General features: G+C 37.0%; 4 protein-coding genes across 6 annotated transcripts; 3 read left to right on the top strand and 1 right to left on the bottom strand.

Annotated features, from left to right (window-relative positions):
* Positions 1 to 4,476: 4,476 nt before the first annotated feature.
* On the top strand, positions 4,477 to 6,656 carry LOC127247850 (U-box domain-containing protein 4-like). Its single transcript, XM_051269894.1, has 2 exons — positions 4,477 to 5,950; positions 6,120 to 6,656. The coding sequence occupies exons 1-2, from the start codon at positions 4,625 to 4,627 to the stop codon at positions 6,180 to 6,182; spliced, it is 1,389 nt and encodes a 462-aa protein (XP_051125851.1). The 5' UTR covers positions 4,477 to 4,624; the 3' UTR covers positions 6,183 to 6,656.
* A 2,516-nt stretch (positions 6,657 to 9,172) lies between these two features.
* On the top strand, positions 9,173 to 12,580 carry LOC127247347 (ras-related protein RABA5a). Of its 2 annotated transcripts, XM_051269180.1 has the most exons (5): positions 9,173 to 9,299; positions 9,502 to 9,578; positions 11,260 to 11,474; positions 11,564 to 11,920; positions 12,006 to 12,580. In XM_051269180.1, exons 4-5 carry the CDS (start codon positions 11,584 to 11,586, stop codon positions 12,335 to 12,337), a joined length of 669 nt encoding a protein of 222 aa, XP_051125137.1. In that variant the 5' UTR covers positions 9,173 to 9,299; positions 9,502 to 9,578; positions 11,260 to 11,474; positions 11,564 to 11,583; the 3' UTR covers positions 12,338 to 12,580. The 2 variants fall into 2 exon arrangements, with proteins under 2 accessions (XP_051125137.1, XP_051125138.1); XM_051269181.1 differs by lacking the exons at positions 9,173 to 9,299; positions 9,502 to 9,578 and adding an exon at positions 10,841 to 11,174.
* A 438-nt stretch (positions 12,581 to 13,018) lies between these two features.
* On the top strand, positions 13,019 to 16,769 carry LOC127247346 (thymidine kinase a-like). 2 transcript variants are annotated; one of them, XM_051269179.1, is made up of 6 exons: positions 13,019 to 13,571; positions 13,888 to 14,852; positions 14,967 to 15,027; positions 15,592 to 15,736; positions 15,924 to 16,045; positions 16,149 to 16,769. In XM_051269179.1, the coding sequence occupies exons 1-6, from the start codon at positions 13,231 to 13,233 to the stop codon at positions 16,402 to 16,404; spliced, it is 1,890 nt and encodes a 629-aa protein (XP_051125136.1). In that variant the 5' UTR covers positions 13,019 to 13,230; the 3' UTR covers positions 16,405 to 16,769. The 2 variants fall into 2 exon arrangements, with proteins under 2 accessions (XP_051125136.1, XP_051125134.1); XM_051269177.1 differs by lacking the exons at positions 13,888 to 14,852; positions 14,967 to 15,027 and having other exon boundaries at positions 13,044 to 13,571.
* On the bottom strand, positions 16,564 to 18,413 carry LOC127247345 (scarecrow-like protein 13). The gene has a single exon (XM_051269176.1). The coding sequence runs from the start codon at positions 18,411 to 18,413 to the stop codon at positions 16,728 to 16,730; it is 1,686 nt and encodes a 561-aa protein (XP_051125133.1). The 3' UTR covers positions 16,564 to 16,727.
* Between the last annotated feature and the right edge of the window lie 216 nt (positions 18,414 to 18,629).

Raw genomic sequence — 18,629 nt, 5'->3', positions numbered from 1 at the left:
CAAACATTAATAAACATTTCTATAGTGAAATATGTATATGCATGGCCAATATATAAAAGTTGAATTGGTCTAATTAAAAAAGAGATTAAAGTGCATGTAATAATAATTATTATAATAATAATTGGTGGTGGAATAAAGTAGATGGAGTTGGAAAAACAGATTAATTACTAATATTAGGTCAACCACTTGAATCCAATATGGTCTAACCACCTTAGTTAATTTTGACCTGCTATTTCTGGTTCTAAACCACCTTAGTCAATTTAAATGAGACCTCATGAATTAAATAAATAAAAGTCAATAGGTGAAAATAGAGAGTAGGATCACAAAGTGAAATTAATTTTCATATAATTTGTTGCACACTTTTGGAATTTTTAATATGATTTATTAATATTAAATACTCCATTCGTTCTAAAAATATAGTTTTTTATTGTATTGAACACGAGATTTAATGAATATTGATATTATATTTGTAGTTGGTAAAAAATAAGGATAAATGAATTTTTTGTCCTTGTGGGTATATTAGTGTAAAAAGTAGAGGCAATTGTGTAATAATAATGAAAAAGTAGGAATAATTTTATGTTCATATGGTTATTTATATAAATGAGACTATTGTTTTGAGACGGACAAAATGATAAACAAGATTGTTATATTGGGACGGAAGGAATATCTTATTTAAATATTTAATTGTTTTTGCTATTTTTAAAAATTTTCAAATTTCAAAATTTCTAAAACTCGTCGCCTAAACAAAGCCTATGATTGCTTTCCATAAAATTAGAAATATGACTAGTATCTGTTGGGTTTGGTTTGCAAGGTATTAGGTTCGGCCGAGATTTATCCAGTGCGCATTTTCGAGTAGCGGCTGCGGATTCTCACGTCATTAAAAAAAAAAAAAAAGACTAGTAGGATTAAAATAAATCAAGTATATAATATAAATTGGTTTTAATACTCCCACCGTCTCAGAACTAAATATCTATTTGCTTTTTGCACGTAGTTTTAGAAATATTAGTATTATATTGGGATATAGTAGGAATAAAGTAGAAATGACTAAAATAACTTTATTAGTATGTGTGATATAAAGGTAATGACATTTGTGTAATATATTGTAAGTTGTAAGGGTATTTGTAATGTTAAATAGACAGTACAATTATTTGAAAAAGAAAATAAATATTTTGTTATGAGATGGATTAAAATGAAAAAATGAATACTTTTGTTATGGAACGGAGGGAGTAATATAAATAAAAAATAAAAATCTAAGATGCAAGACGGCGACTATACAAATAAAATTGCAAAAAACATCAAATATACGAATTTCTTGATACTCAATTAAAATAAATAATAAAAATAATACAACTGTCCTGTCCACATACAAATACTAAAAATATAATACTACTAAATTTCGCACGTAACTATCTTATCTTATCTTAGCATTCATTAATTAATTTATGGAAAGAAATCCGATGGCACGTACAAAAACAAAAATCATGTAGGGAAACAGCTAAGAATGCAGTGTTAGAAAACAACATGGCCACATATTTAATTATCAAATAAAAATTAATTGATGAATAATTTGATATTTACATATATATATATATATATAAATAGTACTCCCTCAATCCCAGATATTATGTCCATATTGTCGTTTCTATCCGTCTCACATACCATATGTCATTTTCTAAAAATGATTACAGACTTTAATCTCATTTTAAATTTTTTAATTTTTTTTAATTTTAATTAAACTAATTAATTATCTTAATTTTAATTTATAATTATTTATATTATATGATAATTATTTTCACTAATACATTTTTAATTATTTACTGACACGGTATCTGGACGGAGAGAGTATTTATTTAATGAAGTATAACGTAAGGTATGTGGTGCCAAACGGCAGCGTATCGGAAGTACTAGAATATGTTGAATTAAATATTAATTATTGGTGTCGTGTTTGTTGGTTTTATTGCTAACTATTCCAAGCCCTGTCCGGTACTGTACACTGCCTTAAACCATGCATGTATGTATTATTATTTAATTAAATTAAATAACTGGCCAATCAGACATCAATTCAGAAAAGTGCATTTCTTAATTTATGAATGATTATTTTATTTCTATTGTTATTATTTAATTAATGTCACCATACAACTACCTGTAAAATTCCAATCAAATTAATCATTCAGACAAACCAGTCAAGAATTATATTATTATTATTATTATTATTATTATTATTATTATTATTATTAAATATATGTTTTTATTTATGTAGAATTCAAATTGTAAAAGAAAATGAATAAATTAAAACATAAAACAATTTTGTTACTTCCTATTGTGATCTAAACTTCTATTTGAATCAAGTAATTAATTCAAGGTTTGTTCACGCATGTGTGCATTATTTAATTATTTATTTATTTTCAATATTATTCAATTTGTTATTTATTTATTTTTCTTTATTTCATAACACAACATACATATTTATATATGTTTTATTTACAATATAACATTCACTAATTGATTTTACATAAAAAAAAAAAATCTATTATTAAACATACCCCAAAGAAAATTGTTTATTATTTTCAGACAGTTTTATTTTTATTTTTATTTTTATAAAAGTATAAACACATATATATATACTTTTTCCATTAAAAAAAAAAGATAAATATCCAAAATGAATAATAATAATAAAAAAGATAAATATCCAAAATGAATAAACATATATATAACCATATTCTAATTAAAAAATTAACATAATATCATACTTGATAGATAAAAGGTAATGTGTAACTACTAAAATATTATTTTATTTCCTTTTTTAATTATCTGTCTGATTTTTGTCTAATTTATTTATAGTAAAAAAAATATTTGTCCATAATTTTATTATTTATATTTTAAGAAATAATTATTTACTACTTTTCTATTTATCTAATAATTTTTATGAATTATTTAATAAATATTCTGTATTACTTTTACTTTATTTTTTTTTTACCTAATCTAATTTTATATTTAAATATTACTCCTTCCGTCCCAAAATATTTGTTTTGTTTTTCCATTTTCATTCGTTCCAAAACAATTGTCTTGTTTCCTTATTTAGTAGCCGTGATCTCCACTTTATAACAAAAATATTCATACTTTTCCATACTACCCCTAATTATTACTCTAACATACTGTTTAAAATCTTTCAAAAAAGTAATGGCATTTTAGTCATTTACATTCTACTTTATACCCACTTTTAATTAAATATTAATTATTTCTTAAATCTCGTGTCAACTCTCGATAAGACACTTCTTTTGGGACCGAGGAGTATTATTTTTAAAATTTTCGTATACAAATAAGATAACATAATTATTCCAAACACATGAATATTCAATAAGAAATATATATTGAAGGAATAATACCATAATTTTATATAAAAAATATTTTATTAATATTTTGAATCTACTTGTACATAATAAGAGAATATGTATAATAGATACTCTAAGGGTGTGTTTGTTTGAGGGATTAGATTTTTTTTTTTACTATTCATTCAATTTTTTTCCCCCAAAAAATCAAATCAAACACTTATTTTTCATTTTTTATATTATACTAAAAATCAATTTTACATTCAAAACATCACATCAACATCTATTTATATCACATCACACAACTATTCAAATTCAAAATATTTTACTATTCAAATCCCAACTTAAAATTCAAACCTCCACCCAAACACACCCTAAATTGCAAAAATTTGTGTGAAACTACCGTTAATAATTTTTGTTCATGGAGTATTCAGGTTTGCCGTTTGCACTGCATTAATGTTTGGGCCGACATGTAAGTACAAGTTACAGCCTTGCAGCACGTGCGCAGATTTTCTTAAAATTCGTGATCGTGATCGTAAATATTTTTGATATTTTTTAATATAAATATATTTTTTTTTCTTAAAAACATATTATTAAATATTATTTTAGTATAAATTCAAACTAAATTTTTTCAAATTCAATCAAACGAGTTATGTCATAAAAAATATTTATTTATAGGACCTAGTTTGAAATGTAAAAATATTTCACTCATCGTTTACTCTTCGACGAAGACAGAGAGAGTGATCCCTTGAAAGTAATCCATATCCAAAACGCTGTCGTTTAGGCTTCGCCGACAGACGACTACAATGGCTGGTTGCTACCGTCACGGGGCCCACAATTTCTGTGACCCCAGAGGCCTTTACGGACCGTCCGATCCACGTCGGGAGGATCGAGAATAGCTCCAAAATTACTAAGTAGGACCCATTTTCAACAGCTGTGAGGTTAGCACCGACCCGAACCCGTATGCGAGGCCCACCCGCTAGACTAACCAAATCCACACCCTCACAATCACCTGATCCGTCAACCAATGAATTATTTATTTCCATTATTATTTTTTAAAGTCAATAAAAAAACAGCAAAAGTAAATAAATAAATAAATATTTTATGGCGACGATAATATCTCCTCTCTCATCTTCTTCTTCTTCTATAAAAGTAATTCAGGCCTTTTAGCCATTACCCGTCGCCGCTGTCCGCCATGGAAATTTCCTGAACCTCCAGCAGCAAATACGATATATATATATTCTCACTACTTGAGTACAATACTGAGCTTTTGCTGTTTGTTAGAATTCCTCATCATGGTCTCAGTGGAGGATTCTCGCTCTCACTCGCACTCAAACCCTAATATTACTGCTGCCTACACGCAAACGCGGCCCTACTACTACTACACTCCGCCGCCGTCTTCCGCCAGGACAAGCCGCTCCATGGGGAGGTCCATGCGTACAATCCGATCCACAATTTTCACTCCCGATCAGCGCTCAGGTTCGGTTCACGAGAAATCGCCCAACGTGTCGGAGAATCTCACCGATTCGGTCATCGACCTCCGCCTCGGAGAGCTCGCTAGCAAGTCGTTGAGCAATTCGAAAGGCCAGAGTTCCTCGGAAATCGACGATGCCTTGGACGTTTCCCGAGCTTTCAGCGATTTCTCCGCGTACTCCAGCGACATCTCTGGGGAGCTCCAGCGTCTCGCTAATCTACCTGATCCGTACTCGAATGAGAACCATAGTTCGGGGCCGGAGATTGAACCTTGTTCCGGATTTTTGCAGAGAGAAACTTTTTCGACTGAGATTATTGAGAGCATCTCGCCCGAAGATCTCCAGCCTACGGTGAAACTCTGCATCGATGGGTTGCAATCGTCGTCAATTGCAGTGAGAAGATCGGCAGCGGCCAAATTGCGGTTGCTGGCTAAGAATCGAGCCGATAATCGGGCTTTGATTGGTGAATCTGGTGCAGTGCCGGCTCTGATTCCTCTTCTTCGTTGCTCCGACCCTATGACGCAGGAACACGCAGTGACGGCGTTGCTTAATCTTTCCCTCCATGAAGGCAACAAGTGCGTGATCACAAACGCCGGCGCTATAAAATCCCTAATCTATGTCTTGAAAACAGGAACGGAGACTTCCAAGCAAAACGCTGCCTGTGCGTTACTCAGCTTGGCTTTGGTCGACGAGTATAAACTGCCGATTGGGGCAAGTGGTGCCATACCTCCATTGACTGCATTGCTGATAGATGGGTCGAATCGAGGCAAAAAGGACGCGCTTACAACGCTCTACAAGTTATGCTCAGTTGGTTTGAACAAGGAGAGAGCAGTAAGCGCGGGTGCAGTGAGGCCGCTGGTGGAGCTAGTGGCGGAGCAATGCACCGGATTGGCTGAGAAGGCATTGGTTGTGTTGAGCGGCTTGGCTGGGATTGAGACTGGACGAGAGGCAATCATCGAGGAAGGTGGGATTGCAGCGCTGGTGGAGACCATTGAAGATGGGAGTAACAAAGGGAAGGAGTTTGCAGTTTTGACTCTGCTTCAATTGTGCACAGACAGTGTTAGAAACAGAGGATTACTTGTCAGAGAAGGGGGCATTCCACCACTGGTGGCGTTGTCACAGACTGGGACGGCAAAAGCTAAGCATAAGGTTAGTTCTACATCACAATTAGTATTCAATTCATATTCGAACAAATTATTTCCAATTAACTAGATCCATTGTCATCTTTGTTGTGTTCTGATGATTAAGAGCTGTGATTCCGATCACGCCATTTGAGTGGTGTTGATTTAATGAGCAATGAATGCTCCCTTTTTCTCAGGCTGAAACGCTTCTTGGATACTTGAGAGAACCAAGGCAGGAAGCTTCCTCTTCTAGTCCCTAAAGAGTGAAGAAGGTATGAGACTACAGGGTGTTCTTCATTATCTGGCATAATGCCTTTGTGATGGTTTGTTGCTAGCTGTGCATAGTATGTTAATAAACTTGTACAAAGTGGTTGAGTAGTTTGCAGTATGATTTGGCGCGAAAGTGCATAGATAGTTAGAATTTAGTAGCAAGTGAGAAAGAATCTGACTTTTAGTAGTATTTTGCTTGACTGAGTCTTTTCTGTGGAAACCTCCATCTTCCATTTTGCTGACGGCAGCAAGCATGGTTGCCATTGTTGAGAGGATTAAAGTTGTCATTAGCTTTTGTTCAGGCTTATTATTCATTCATTCATCCCTTGTTTTGTTTGGGATACCCAAATTCTTGGACAGGTTTTGGGTAATGATGATAGGCCAAATAAGACTTGCAGTGTTGTTGAAGCTTGGCTTGTAGTATTATTATTTTTGTTATACTATAATGTTTACTTCTACTGTCAGTGATTCTTTAAAGCAAAATAGGTATGAATTTGAGGGCTCCTCTGTCATACCATTTTCACACTTTATTTAAATAACAGATGCCTTAGCTGTCCAACTTGTAGTATTTATGACCACAAATAGCCTCACCTGAATAGGTCTGCTCATCCTTTGACCTGCTGCACATCATGTTCTTATTCTGGCTGCTTAATTATTTATTCAACCTTATACTTCAATCCAAATCTACTGGCTTCACACCAAATCAGGACCCCTTTTTCTTTTAAAATAAATAAATTGTGGTTGTGTAAGTAAGCAATCTAATTCTATCTTGAGGTTGAGGATAACAATGGGGCCCTGAGCTCAGTTTATTTGGTGTAAAGTTGAGAATGGCCTACCAAACTTGCCCAGCCAACCACACACACACCCTCTCCACCAAACCAACAGCAAATTACGTAGTTTGGTTGTATGAATCTTTCTTCCTTTTTTATCTTCTCATGCCTTTGTCTTTTATTTATTTTTATTATTATTGCATTAGCTGGCAGGGCAGGTGGGTTTTGTCCTCTGTTGCTTGAATGCACCAGGCAGCAGGCAGCAGCACCAATTTTGTATTCTCCATTTTTAAAATCATTTTCTTGATATTTGGTGAAGACACTAAGTGTCGGTGGATTTACAACTACCGCAGTATGTGCATTTGTTTGTGTTTTAAATTTGACACGGTAAAAATTGTCATCATTTTCTAATGTCATGAGAAAAGTGATCACCGTACAGTTCTATTGTTAGCAAGAGGAGACTATGCATACTTTGTTGAAACACTACAGTTAGAAAAAAGAAGGATTACAATCAATGTGTCATCTATATTTATCAAGTTTTAAAAAACTGATAGTTTTTATTAAAAAGAGAAACAAAAATAGAGATAAATTTGAATGATTGAAGGAGGGTAGTATTTTTAATTAATTTATATAGCAGTATTGTTTCTTCTTTTTTTTTTTTTTTTTTTTTTTTTGGATGGGTAGTAACAGAGAGTAGTGAGTACTAATGAATAACGGGCTTGGGTTGTGAAGTGGAATATCTCTCTATATATATAAAGGCCCAAACAAAGCACGTGGGTGAGCGATTGAGTAAAAGTAGCGACGCTAGCTATATAGCTAGCTAGGTGTCCCCCTTCGCCCCAACTGTTAAAAGTATTCCACATTGAATATAAAGGAGTGAATGATTCTTTTCGTTTACAATCAATTGGTTTTAAGTCGAAATTTCGGATCCTCATCTTAAAATTATCTTAAAATTATGATGTTCGTGTTGAATATTGATTTTATTTGAATTTTGGAGATAATCATCTCGAAGAGATATTGGGTATCCCACATTGGATATAACGTTATAATTCCTCTACTTTATAAAGGGTGGAGAACTACTCCACTTAAAACAAATACAAAAAATCATATTTGTATATGTATATCCCAATTAATAGTATAAGGCGCATGCAATGCAATGCAATCAATCCTCATTGTCATTTATATTGAATATGTTGATATTGGAGGACCACCTTTTAGTATTCAAGCGAAGTGTTTTACCCTATCCTACCCTACCCTTGCGATTCAGGCTAAGGCTAGGTAGCTAGCACCTAGTAGCATCATCCATCAATTCAAATAAAGTCAACAATCAATCCATGCAGGTTTAGGGAGATACATAGAGAGAGAGGACCACCATTTTATTCAATTCAGTCCCCATTTTTATAATTATCAAAATTCATTATTTCCACACGCCATGTGCATTTCATTATTAAACCAATCGATCGATGGATAATCGTTCTTAATATCTAATTAATTACATTTTACATCTACACGAAACACAAAATTAATAAATTAGGTATTTATTACTCTAACATATATATATATATATAGCAAATATAACATATACACTTCCCACCACAATTAGTATTATTAGCATTACCCGGTGCACGTACGTACGTAACGTACCCTTAATTTCATTCATCTGCACTGCCCCCACATGTCCCCCTCTTTCCCATACCCCAATCCTTTCCTACCCTATCCACCGAATCTCTCCTTCATATATATATATATATATAATTCATTCATTGAAATTGCAATGGATCTCCATGTGCATCTTCTTCAATTTTGTAACCCATATATATCCCATCTATCTGAGTGAGTGATTGATTCATTGTAGAAAAAGAGCCCGTCACTGCTCACCTATCTATCTCACTTTTTTCAAATTATTGCACAGACACAGATACAGAGAGAGATATGAAAGGTATATATATATATACATATATATATATCTAACATACAGCAGCAGCCACTGATTCTTGTACTTCCATCTAATCAATAACCTCCTCGACAGTATTCAGTCAGTCAGTCAGTCAGTCAGTACTCTTCATCATAACTAGCTTGTGTGTGCTGTGGGTCATATTCATTTTTGGGTTTATATTGCAGTCTTGATTTGCTCTCTGCCATTACCAAATCCAAATGCCCATCTATCTTAGTTGCTTAATTCATTCATTAATTACAGTGTATCTATGTAATTGGGCCTCGGAGCCTCTTGGGCCGGGAAGCATTGGCCCAGAAATGAGCTTCTGCTCTGGTGCGGGAACGATATTCATTGATTGCGCCATTTACTCCGACTGTGCCGAAGACGATTGACCTGCCTGCGTGGGTTTCCTTTTTCTACTTTCTTTCCCTATTGCATCTCTCCGCTTCTTCCTCTCGTCAAATCTTGACAGCTAACCCTGCTATCTGCAACTTTGTAAATGATGGGATTTATTTGATCCCGAGTTTTTGGTCCGATGCTTCTGGAGTTTTTTTTTTTTTTTTGATTTAATAGTTTTGTGTGTTGTTTGATCTGCGTCTGAAGCGTTTCGGATTTGATCGTGGGAGTTTGGAGGGACAATGATGTAAAAGAGAAGGATGCATCTGCTGTTTGAAGAAGTGGTATGTCGCAGTTGTTATACTTGCTCTGCATTTCTCCTTTCTTTCTTATGGCTTACTTGAAATTGGGAAGTTATAATGCCTTGCTGGAAAGTGATAAACTGTAATTTGACTGTTTCGTGCGTTGTTGCTTGTTTTTTTTATGCTTTTAAATATGTTTTATTCTGATGGAGAAGGGTAAGATGATTGCATTCTACCTTTTTTGTTTTTTTTTGGGTGCGTGTTATAGGAAATCAGCACCGAGAGTTGTTCTTTTCAGTCGATGTCAGTTCAGGATTTGATTTTCTTTGTCCTTTCTTTCCATTTGATAGTTAAAGAATTGATCCATGTCACATTTTCCCGATTAGCATTGTTATGGCCATACGGCTGTAGAGTTTGAGGGGATGGATTGAATTTACATACATTGTGAGCTTGGAGAATGTCCAAAAATTAGAGATTGTTGGGCAATATCTATGTTCAGTTATGAGTGATTGTTTGAAACATGAATATAAGTATTTATGTAACTTCTACCAGCTGGTTTTAAATGTTTTACTTCATTTTAGGTCAACAAGCAACCATAGTCAATCAAATTCTCCTCGGGTCAGCTATGTTTACTTTGTTGGAATTAATAGCAGTAAGATCAAAGAGTAGGAGTAGACAGTTCTTTATTCAGATTCAGATTGAAGTATTTCTAATTTGAAATTCAAGCCTTCAATGATATGGTACCAACACTAGATGCATAACAACACAGAGTTTGAAGACTATCACTCTTGATCTATGCTAAAGTTTGCTTTATGGAACATTATTTGTGCAATTTGCAATTATGCAACGTTTGTATTTGATCCTAAATGAACTGGAGCTGACAGGAGTTTTACATTTTAAATATAGAAAATGTTATGCTTGCGCGGGTCCATCTTGCATTTTATAGCTTAATTAAACCCCGAACTAATGCTAGTCACACACATACTTGTACTTTGTATAGTATAACATAAACAGGGAGATGCCTATCTCTTTTTTTTGATGTACTGTGGTGGATTGTTCTTTGCAGGGAGAGTTATTAGGGGTATATTTGCTTGTGTTGTCACACATTTTGCACTATTTATTCTACAATAAAAGTATATTTTCTCCCCTAAAAGCACATAACATCCAGCACTAAATTTTCATTTAAACATCCCAACTGAAACCTATTTTCTATTAAAACATCGTGATTGACACCAATTTTCCATAAATATGTAACACCCAAACTCTATTTTCCATTAAAAAGTTTCAAATCCAAAACACCTTAAAACTCACCAACACCCTTAAACAGAAGCAAACATTTTTAACAGTCATGCATTGGCACGGGAGATTAGTATGTCCGTGCTTGGTAATCTGACAATTCTTTTGATTGATGATCTGGTATATAGTTGGATTAAAAAGTTGCTACCATGCTTCTGCCAATTTTGTTAATGTTGAGTTTATTATAATGGTTAATGTCCAATATCTTTTATTTGTCTCTACATGTTTGAGTTTAAAGGAAGAGGAGGGATGCAGAGGGAAAAACTTAGTATGAGGGCATTTTCTGAAGTCAATGCACTAGGCATAGTATATGGAAGAATCTGCTGAACAAATTGCACATCTGTAAATTCATGTCAAACGTACCTTATAGATAAGAATTATTGAAGATGTTTGGACCTAATTTTTTAATGTTTGCTCGATAATGCAGGTGCCTTTGACCTTTATAGTTTCCAAAGGGATAAACTGCAGGTTTGAAGGAAAGATTTTTCCTGTGGCAGTGACTAGCAGGAAACCTGCACGTCTTTCTGTTTAGTGTGCACAATCTCAATTGTGGGCTCCCCTCTATCCTTCATATCTCTGATTTGACCTTCAATACTTTCTCGAAGGCCATTTATGCTCAGGCTATCCAAGCTTTAGTTATATGTAAGTCGATGTGTTTAACGTTAAGCAACAATACAGGGAGCCTGATTTCCTTAATCGTCTAGTCTAATTCAGTACTTATGGTTTTGTAGCTGGAACTAGAGGGTGAAAGATGGACTTACATACAGAAGAAAAAACGGAGGATTACCTCTTCAAGATTGTTATGGTTGGCGATTCAGCTGTTGGGAAATCAAACTTGCTTGCTAGATTTGCAAGAAATGAATTTTATCCCAATTCAAAGTCCACCATTGGGGTTGAATTTCAAACTCAGAAGATGGAAATTAATGGGAAGGAAGTTAAGGCTCAGATCTGGGACACTGCCGGCCAGGAGCGGTTTCGAGCTGTCACTTCTGCGTATTACAGGGGTGCAGTCGGAGCGCTTCTTGTCTACGACATCACCCGGCATCAGACCTTCGAAAGCATAGGCAGATGGCTTAACGAGCTTCACAGTAAGCAATATGACATTCTCATCTCTATATGAGGTCTTAAGTGATATCTATGATGTTTTAATGTTTTATGATTCAATCTGAACAGCTCACTCGGACATGAACGTGGTCGCGATACTGGTGGGCAACAAATCCGATCTCAAAGATGCTCGAGAGGTGACGACTGCAGAGGGCAAAGCCTTGGCGAAGGCACAGGGCATGTTCTTCATCGAAACTTCAGCTCTGGATTCCTCCAACGTTGCGATCGCCTTCGAGACAGTTGTGAGAGAGATCTTCAGCATATTGAGTAGGAAAGTGATGCAGTCGCAAGAAATGAAATCGGGGTGGATTGCAAATGGGAAAACTGTGGTTTTGGAAGCTGATGGAAACGAGCAAGGTGCAGATGAACAATATAAAAAAGGTGTGTGCTGCTCATCATGAATGGGGATATGGATCTCACCCTTTTCTCACGTTTTCTTTTTTTTTTTTTGGGTTTCATATGTTGATTAGTTGCAATTTTTGTCTACGATTATTATTATTATTGTTGTTATTATTATAGCTACGATGATTTACTTTGAAGATGCAAATGGAAGGAATTGTAGAATTTGAATGAATGAATCATCTGCTGGTAACACACTGTAAATGACTGTTGGATCAAGTGCAGTATATCCTCTTTCTTTCTTAGTCCTGGTGAATCAGTTTTATTTCTTTTGGATTGAATTCGTCTATTATCCAAATATTATGTAAGAAACAAAAATAATATTCGGTGAATGAAGCTGTGACAGTGAGATCATGCTAAAAATCGGGACATTTTTAGGTCCCATCTGTCTCGTATAATTCGCCTATCTAATGGGGCTTACTTTGCAGGGTATTAGCCAATGAATAATTAGCCAATGAATAAGGCAGGCAGCTCTATGTTATAAAAATAATAACAATAATAATAATTAACTATATTTTATTTAGTTAAATCTTCATCATCCGACTACAAAATTAAATATAATTAACTAATGTAATTTACAATGAGATAAAAAAAGATAAAAAATTATAAAATAACAAATTTTATCATAATACGATGAAATTCAAACAAATGGAAATAGAGTAGGTCCCACTTAAGAGTTGAGAGTGGTTTCTTCCTCCTCGACGGGACTATATAAACCTCAACCGACCGATAAACCCTAACCCCTAAAAGGTAAAGTGATCCATTTTCGCCTCCCCACTCCAACCAACTCATACAGACAGCTATCGGTCTTCAAATGATTGTAATTTGGTACTATATCCTCTCATAATCTGTGTTCTGAGAAGAACCTCACTTCACATTTATTGGATTGGATTGGATGTTCAAGTTTTCAAGAATGAAATCGCTTCTCACTCTCAGTCCAGCTCTCTCCAATCCCGCCGCTGGAGCTCCTCGTTCTCTCTATTTCACCTCCCAACGCTGCATTCTTCTCCACACGCCTTGCAATATTAAACCCCTTCGGAACCCTAGGTTTCCTTCCACTAAATCAGTAGTCAATTCTATCAGCTGCAATACAAAACCGTCTCATTCCAGTCGAATTCAAGAGTTTTGCACCCAAAATGAGAAATCGGGCGAGATTCACGTGATTGTGGGGCCAATGTTCGCCGGAAAAACCACTACCCTTCTTAAGCGAATGAAGTCGGAGAGCAGTAACGGCAGGTTGGATAAATATTCTCTTGTCCGTCCATTTAGTGTCTGTTCGATGATGTTGCTTAGCTAATTAGCTTAACCATTTTGAGAAGTTTATGCATTTCCTTTCGTTGGTATATAATCTTTGATTATCGTCGTTCCACAATGATAATAGCTTTTGAAAACGTTTGGTTATGAGACTAGTTACATTAAATTATCCATGGCCTTCAAAACTTAATCAGCTATTCATAGCTTGAATTCCTACGGTGTGAAGTTAAAAGGTTAGACTGGAAGCTGATTTGAGTTTCATCATTGAATTAAATTGTCACCGTTGAGTCGTTCCCAGATTTCAGGCGAATGACACCGTAAAGAACACCTACCATTTGGATAGAACATTAAAGGATCTCTGTATTACTGGGAGAATTAAGGAAGCTGTTGGAATATTGTGCAGTACAGGAGTGCAAGTGATTTCGGAGACCTATTCTCTTCTCTTGCAAGAATGCATTTTCAGGAAAGAATATAAGAAGGGCAGACGAATTCATTGGCAAATGGTGGCGGTTGGATTTATGCCCGATGAATATCTGAAGATCAAGCTTTTGATTTTCTATGCTAAATTGGGAGATTTGGATACCGCGTACCTTATTTTTGATCGATTGGTGATGAAAACTTTGATATCGTGGAATGCAGTAATTGCAGGGTATGTGCAAAAGGGGATGGAAGAGGTGGGGTTGAGTCTCTACCACACAATGAGACTATGTGGTCTGATACCGGATCAGTATACATTTGCGTCGGTCTTTAGGGCCTGTTCTTCTCTAGCCATTCTGGAACAGGGCAAGCAAGCTCACGCCGTATTGATTAAGACTCTAGTTAGTGGAAACGTTGTAGTTCACAGTGCACTCATGGACATGTACTTCAAATGCAGTAGCCCCTGTGATGGATTTCGTGTATTTGATCAATCTTTGGACCGGAATGTTATAACCTGGACTGCTTTGATATCTGGATATGGACTGCACGGGAGGGTTAATGAGGTTTTGAGTTCTTTCCATCAGATGATCAGTGAAGGCTTCAAGCCTAACCAGATCACATTTCTTGCAGTACTAAGTGCGTGCAGCCATGGAGGTTTGGTGGATGAAGGGCGGGCATATTTTTCATCGATGATGAGAGACTTTGGTGTTCAGCCCAGAGGAAAACATTACGCAGTTATGGTTGATCTTTTGGGACGAGCTGGAAAACTTGACGAGGCTTATGAGTTTGTCCGAGCTTCACCTTGTAAGGATCATCCAGCAGTGTGGGGTGCTTTGCTTGGTGCCTGTAGAATTCATGGAAATGTGGATATGGTAAAGGTTGCAGCAAAGAATTTTTTCGAGTTAGAACCAGAAAATGCTGGGAAGTATGTAGTGCTGTCTAATGCTTTTGCGACGTTCGGTCTATGGAAAAATGTCGCAGAAGTTAGGTGTGTGATGAAGGAATCGGGAATAAAAAAGGTGCCAGGTTATAGCATGATAGAGGTACAAATGGAGGTTCATTTCTTCTGTATGGGGCATAATACTCATAAGAAAACTCCGCAAATACTTGAGTTGATTACTGACCTGACCTGTATATTGAAAGATTCTAGTGATTTTCCTGACTTGAGCATCGAACTCGGAGCATTTAGTTTTCCATAGCTGTTAAGAATCTACCGGCCCTTATTATATTTAGAAGCCATTTTTCTTCTTCGAACTATTCAGTACTAATTCTTGTATTGCAACTCCGGAAAAAACCGAGCACGTCATGTTTATGCTCGCAACCATAAAAGATGATGCGTAGTGCAGATCGACAAAAATTTGAAAGGGAAATGTTGTAGGTAAGAAGATAGCTTAGAGTGACACATTAAAGGTGTTAATCTTTTTAGCCTTGTAATATATGATCCTTAAATTTATTTCACTTTTACAAGCATTATTATTGTTTTTGACATCTAATTTATGCTTGTCTCTTGAGGTTTGAAGCTATCATCCCTTCCATTTCTGGCTGTCTTCTTATATAACTCTTATTTTTGTCTTGTGGTTTGCAGAAATGTAGCTGTAATAAAATCAAGTAAAGACGTTAGGTATGGGGTCGACTATATTGTGACGCACGATGGAGAGAAGTTGCCATGCTTGCCTTTATCAGATCTGTCGGAGTTCCGAGAGAAGCTGGGCGATGAAGCCTATGATAAAGTATTTCTTCCGCCCATGACCAATATAGTTCTGAATAGAATTTTCTTGTATCGAATGCCTCTTCGACTCTTATCGACTTGAAAATTCTCATTAGAGTTCAATCAGTTAATGCAGTCTTGTAAATTTGAGAAATCAATTTATGGTTTGTCTGATTCATTCTTACTTCTATTTCCTGTGTTCTATACAGCTCGATGTTATCGGCATTGATGAAGCCCAGTTCTTCGGAGACCTATACGACTTCTGCAGCAATGTTGCCGATCATGATGGAAAAACTGTGATAGTCGCCGGTTTGGATGGCGACTATTTGAGGTATGGCTTCGTCCTTACATCCATCCTGGATTTCAACTCATATTCTGTGTGCTTAATCTTGAATTTGACACATATTACATCATATTTTTTCGCGCATTGGCAGAAGGAGCTTCGGTTCAGTGCTCGATATTATCCCCATTGCAGATTCAGTGACAAAGCTCACGGCGCGATGCGAGGTATGTGGTAAGAAAGCATTCTTTACATTGAGAAAAACCAATGAGGTCCAAACCGAACTCATTGCTGGCGCCGATGTATACATGCCGGTGTGCCGCAAGCACTATGTAAGCGGACAAGTAGTTAAAGAGGCTGCGAAAGCTGTCCTCGAGTCTCGAAATCGAGAGATCACCCCGGCTGTATAAGCTTTTAAGGCTATTATTTGTAGAACATAACACAGCATCACTTCTGAATTACTAGGAAATCTAAATCTATGTGCCTGTAGCAATTTAATGACAGAATATCTTGTTTTCTTGCTGTCCAAACTTAAACCTTTGTCTGTGGAAATTCTGTAAAATAGCTGATTGAAGAACAATTCAAAGTTTTCCCAAGTCTTAACCCCAAATAGATAAGATGGACACGATGTTCCTAGTCAGAATGAACCTAAGTCAGGACAGAGATTGAGCACGAAATTACATGTGAGAATTCGATGATGTCTTCCAAGATATGCTGTAGTTTGTTTTTGGCTCTATCTCCATGCGGAACATGTTACTAAAGCTCTGTTCTTCCATCCGAGATACAAAGCGCCGTTGGCCGAGGCTAATCTATAGTTCGGGCTGTGTTCCGAGAGCATAGCTGTTATGGTACTTCCGACGGAGGGACTCAATTGGACTGGAGAGAATCCGGCCATAAGCAGTCTCGACCTCCACTTGCCGAAAAGCTCGTGTCTCTCAACGCGTTCAGGCCCCTCGCAAGCTATTATGTTGACAACATCCCTTGCGACGCAGTGCTCCTCTGCGCTGATTCTTTGTCTGTCGTCTCTTGGTCGGGCAGCATCGATGGACTCGAACATTGCTGTGTAGTAATCCAGAGTTTCGCAGAATCGGTGGTAGAATGTGGCGGTGTTAGTGTTGGATTCTTGTTCGAGAAGCGTCACAACCTTGGGGGACAGTCCCTTGACGAGCCTAAGGAGGCGATCGCGATGGTTCATAGTGTTGACACTCTCGTCGGGCATGTGGTGCAGGACGTAGGGAAAGTTTACTGCTAGGGCTGCTCCGTGGCGAATCTGTAGGTTTTCGAGCTGGACCTCACAGCCCGACATGGCTGCGCTGTGAAACTCAAACGGTACTCCACATGACTCGGCTACTTTTGCTAACCTCCGACCAACTATCTCGAGCCCTCCATTCCGGGCATGAGCTGATTGGGAATCATCAACGCCTGTTATTCGAACATACGGAGGCCTTCCAGGCCGGCAAGAGAGATCCTGAATGAAGGAAACCCACTGACTACCCTGAGCGATCTGAAAATCGATGACATGGATGTTGTTTTCACCTTCCATGGCTTCCCCGATGATAACATTCGCCGACTGATAAGCAAACTTGTAGTATGGGCAGATCTGGTAGATGACGTGCATATACGACATCAGTTCGGAGCTTGTTGGTTCGCTGCACTTCAGTTTCTTGTAAATTATGCTTCCGGAGGATAACAACCTTGCCCTGAGTCCTTCCAGCATGTATGCACCCAATCTTTGCAAAGGGTCGCCGGAAACAGAAACCCACTTTTCGATTATTTCCATCAGAGCTTCTGCAGCGGATATCGCGACCTGTCTGTCGGGGAATGGGATAGCATCAGCCTCCGAGACTATTTGCCCACAGGCAATGAGCAATTGCTTTAGGTCCATATGGGGAGCCATGTCCAGGACTTTGTTGTACTTCGAGAAGGGAGAAGGTTGTGTGACTATACCGTTGAAGAAGCCACTGTCATCGGTTTCGGATTCAGGCCCGAGCAGATCATTCTTTAGTACCCAAAGTGCCCGCATCAATTTGTTTTCATCTTCGACCCCAGAAGACCCACTCAGAGGTGAACCATAGGTGTTCTCGGATGAATGATGATGGTCGGATGCATAAGAATGAGAACCCTGAGATGAAAAGGGACTTCGATTGGAAGATGCACTTACAGCGGAAGGGGAACTGTATGTAGCATAGTCCATTGCCGGAGTAGATTCCAGAGTAAAGAATTGCTCGGAGCATCCCTGGAACGAAACTTCATTCCCCTGGTTTCTGTGACCATTTGAGTCATTGTTCACAACTTGAAATTTTGAAAAGCCGTATGGATCAATCTGCTGCATTGGCTGGTTGAGGAAGCTGTTGAAACCAGTGGTTGCTTCCGATCCGCGGGATTGTTGCATCTCATGAAAGGGTGTGTTCAAGTTCATCTAAGTTCAGGAGATGGAGGAATGCCACTGACTTCTCAGATCTATTGATTTGTATCTTGCTTTCACCAATGAAATGCACTATAAGGGAAACCCTTTATAACGGCAGTAAGCCTATAGGTTTGGGTACTAGGAATGGCAAGAACACTGTTCGAAACACTGCAAATTGTGAAGCTTATATCAGTTAATGTCCAATAGCCTTGCAACCTTTATAGCTAA

This window comes from Andrographis paniculata, unplaced genomic scaffold (assembly GCF_009805555.1).
Source record: "Andrographis paniculata isolate CXL003 unplaced genomic scaffold, ASM980555v1 Contig32END, whole genome shotgun sequence".
NCBI classification, from domain to species: Eukaryota; Viridiplantae; Streptophyta; class Magnoliopsida; order Lamiales; family Acanthaceae; genus Andrographis; species Andrographis paniculata.
Note: the sequence above shows the minus strand (reverse complement) of the source record. Positions and strands in the feature narration are given on the sequence as shown.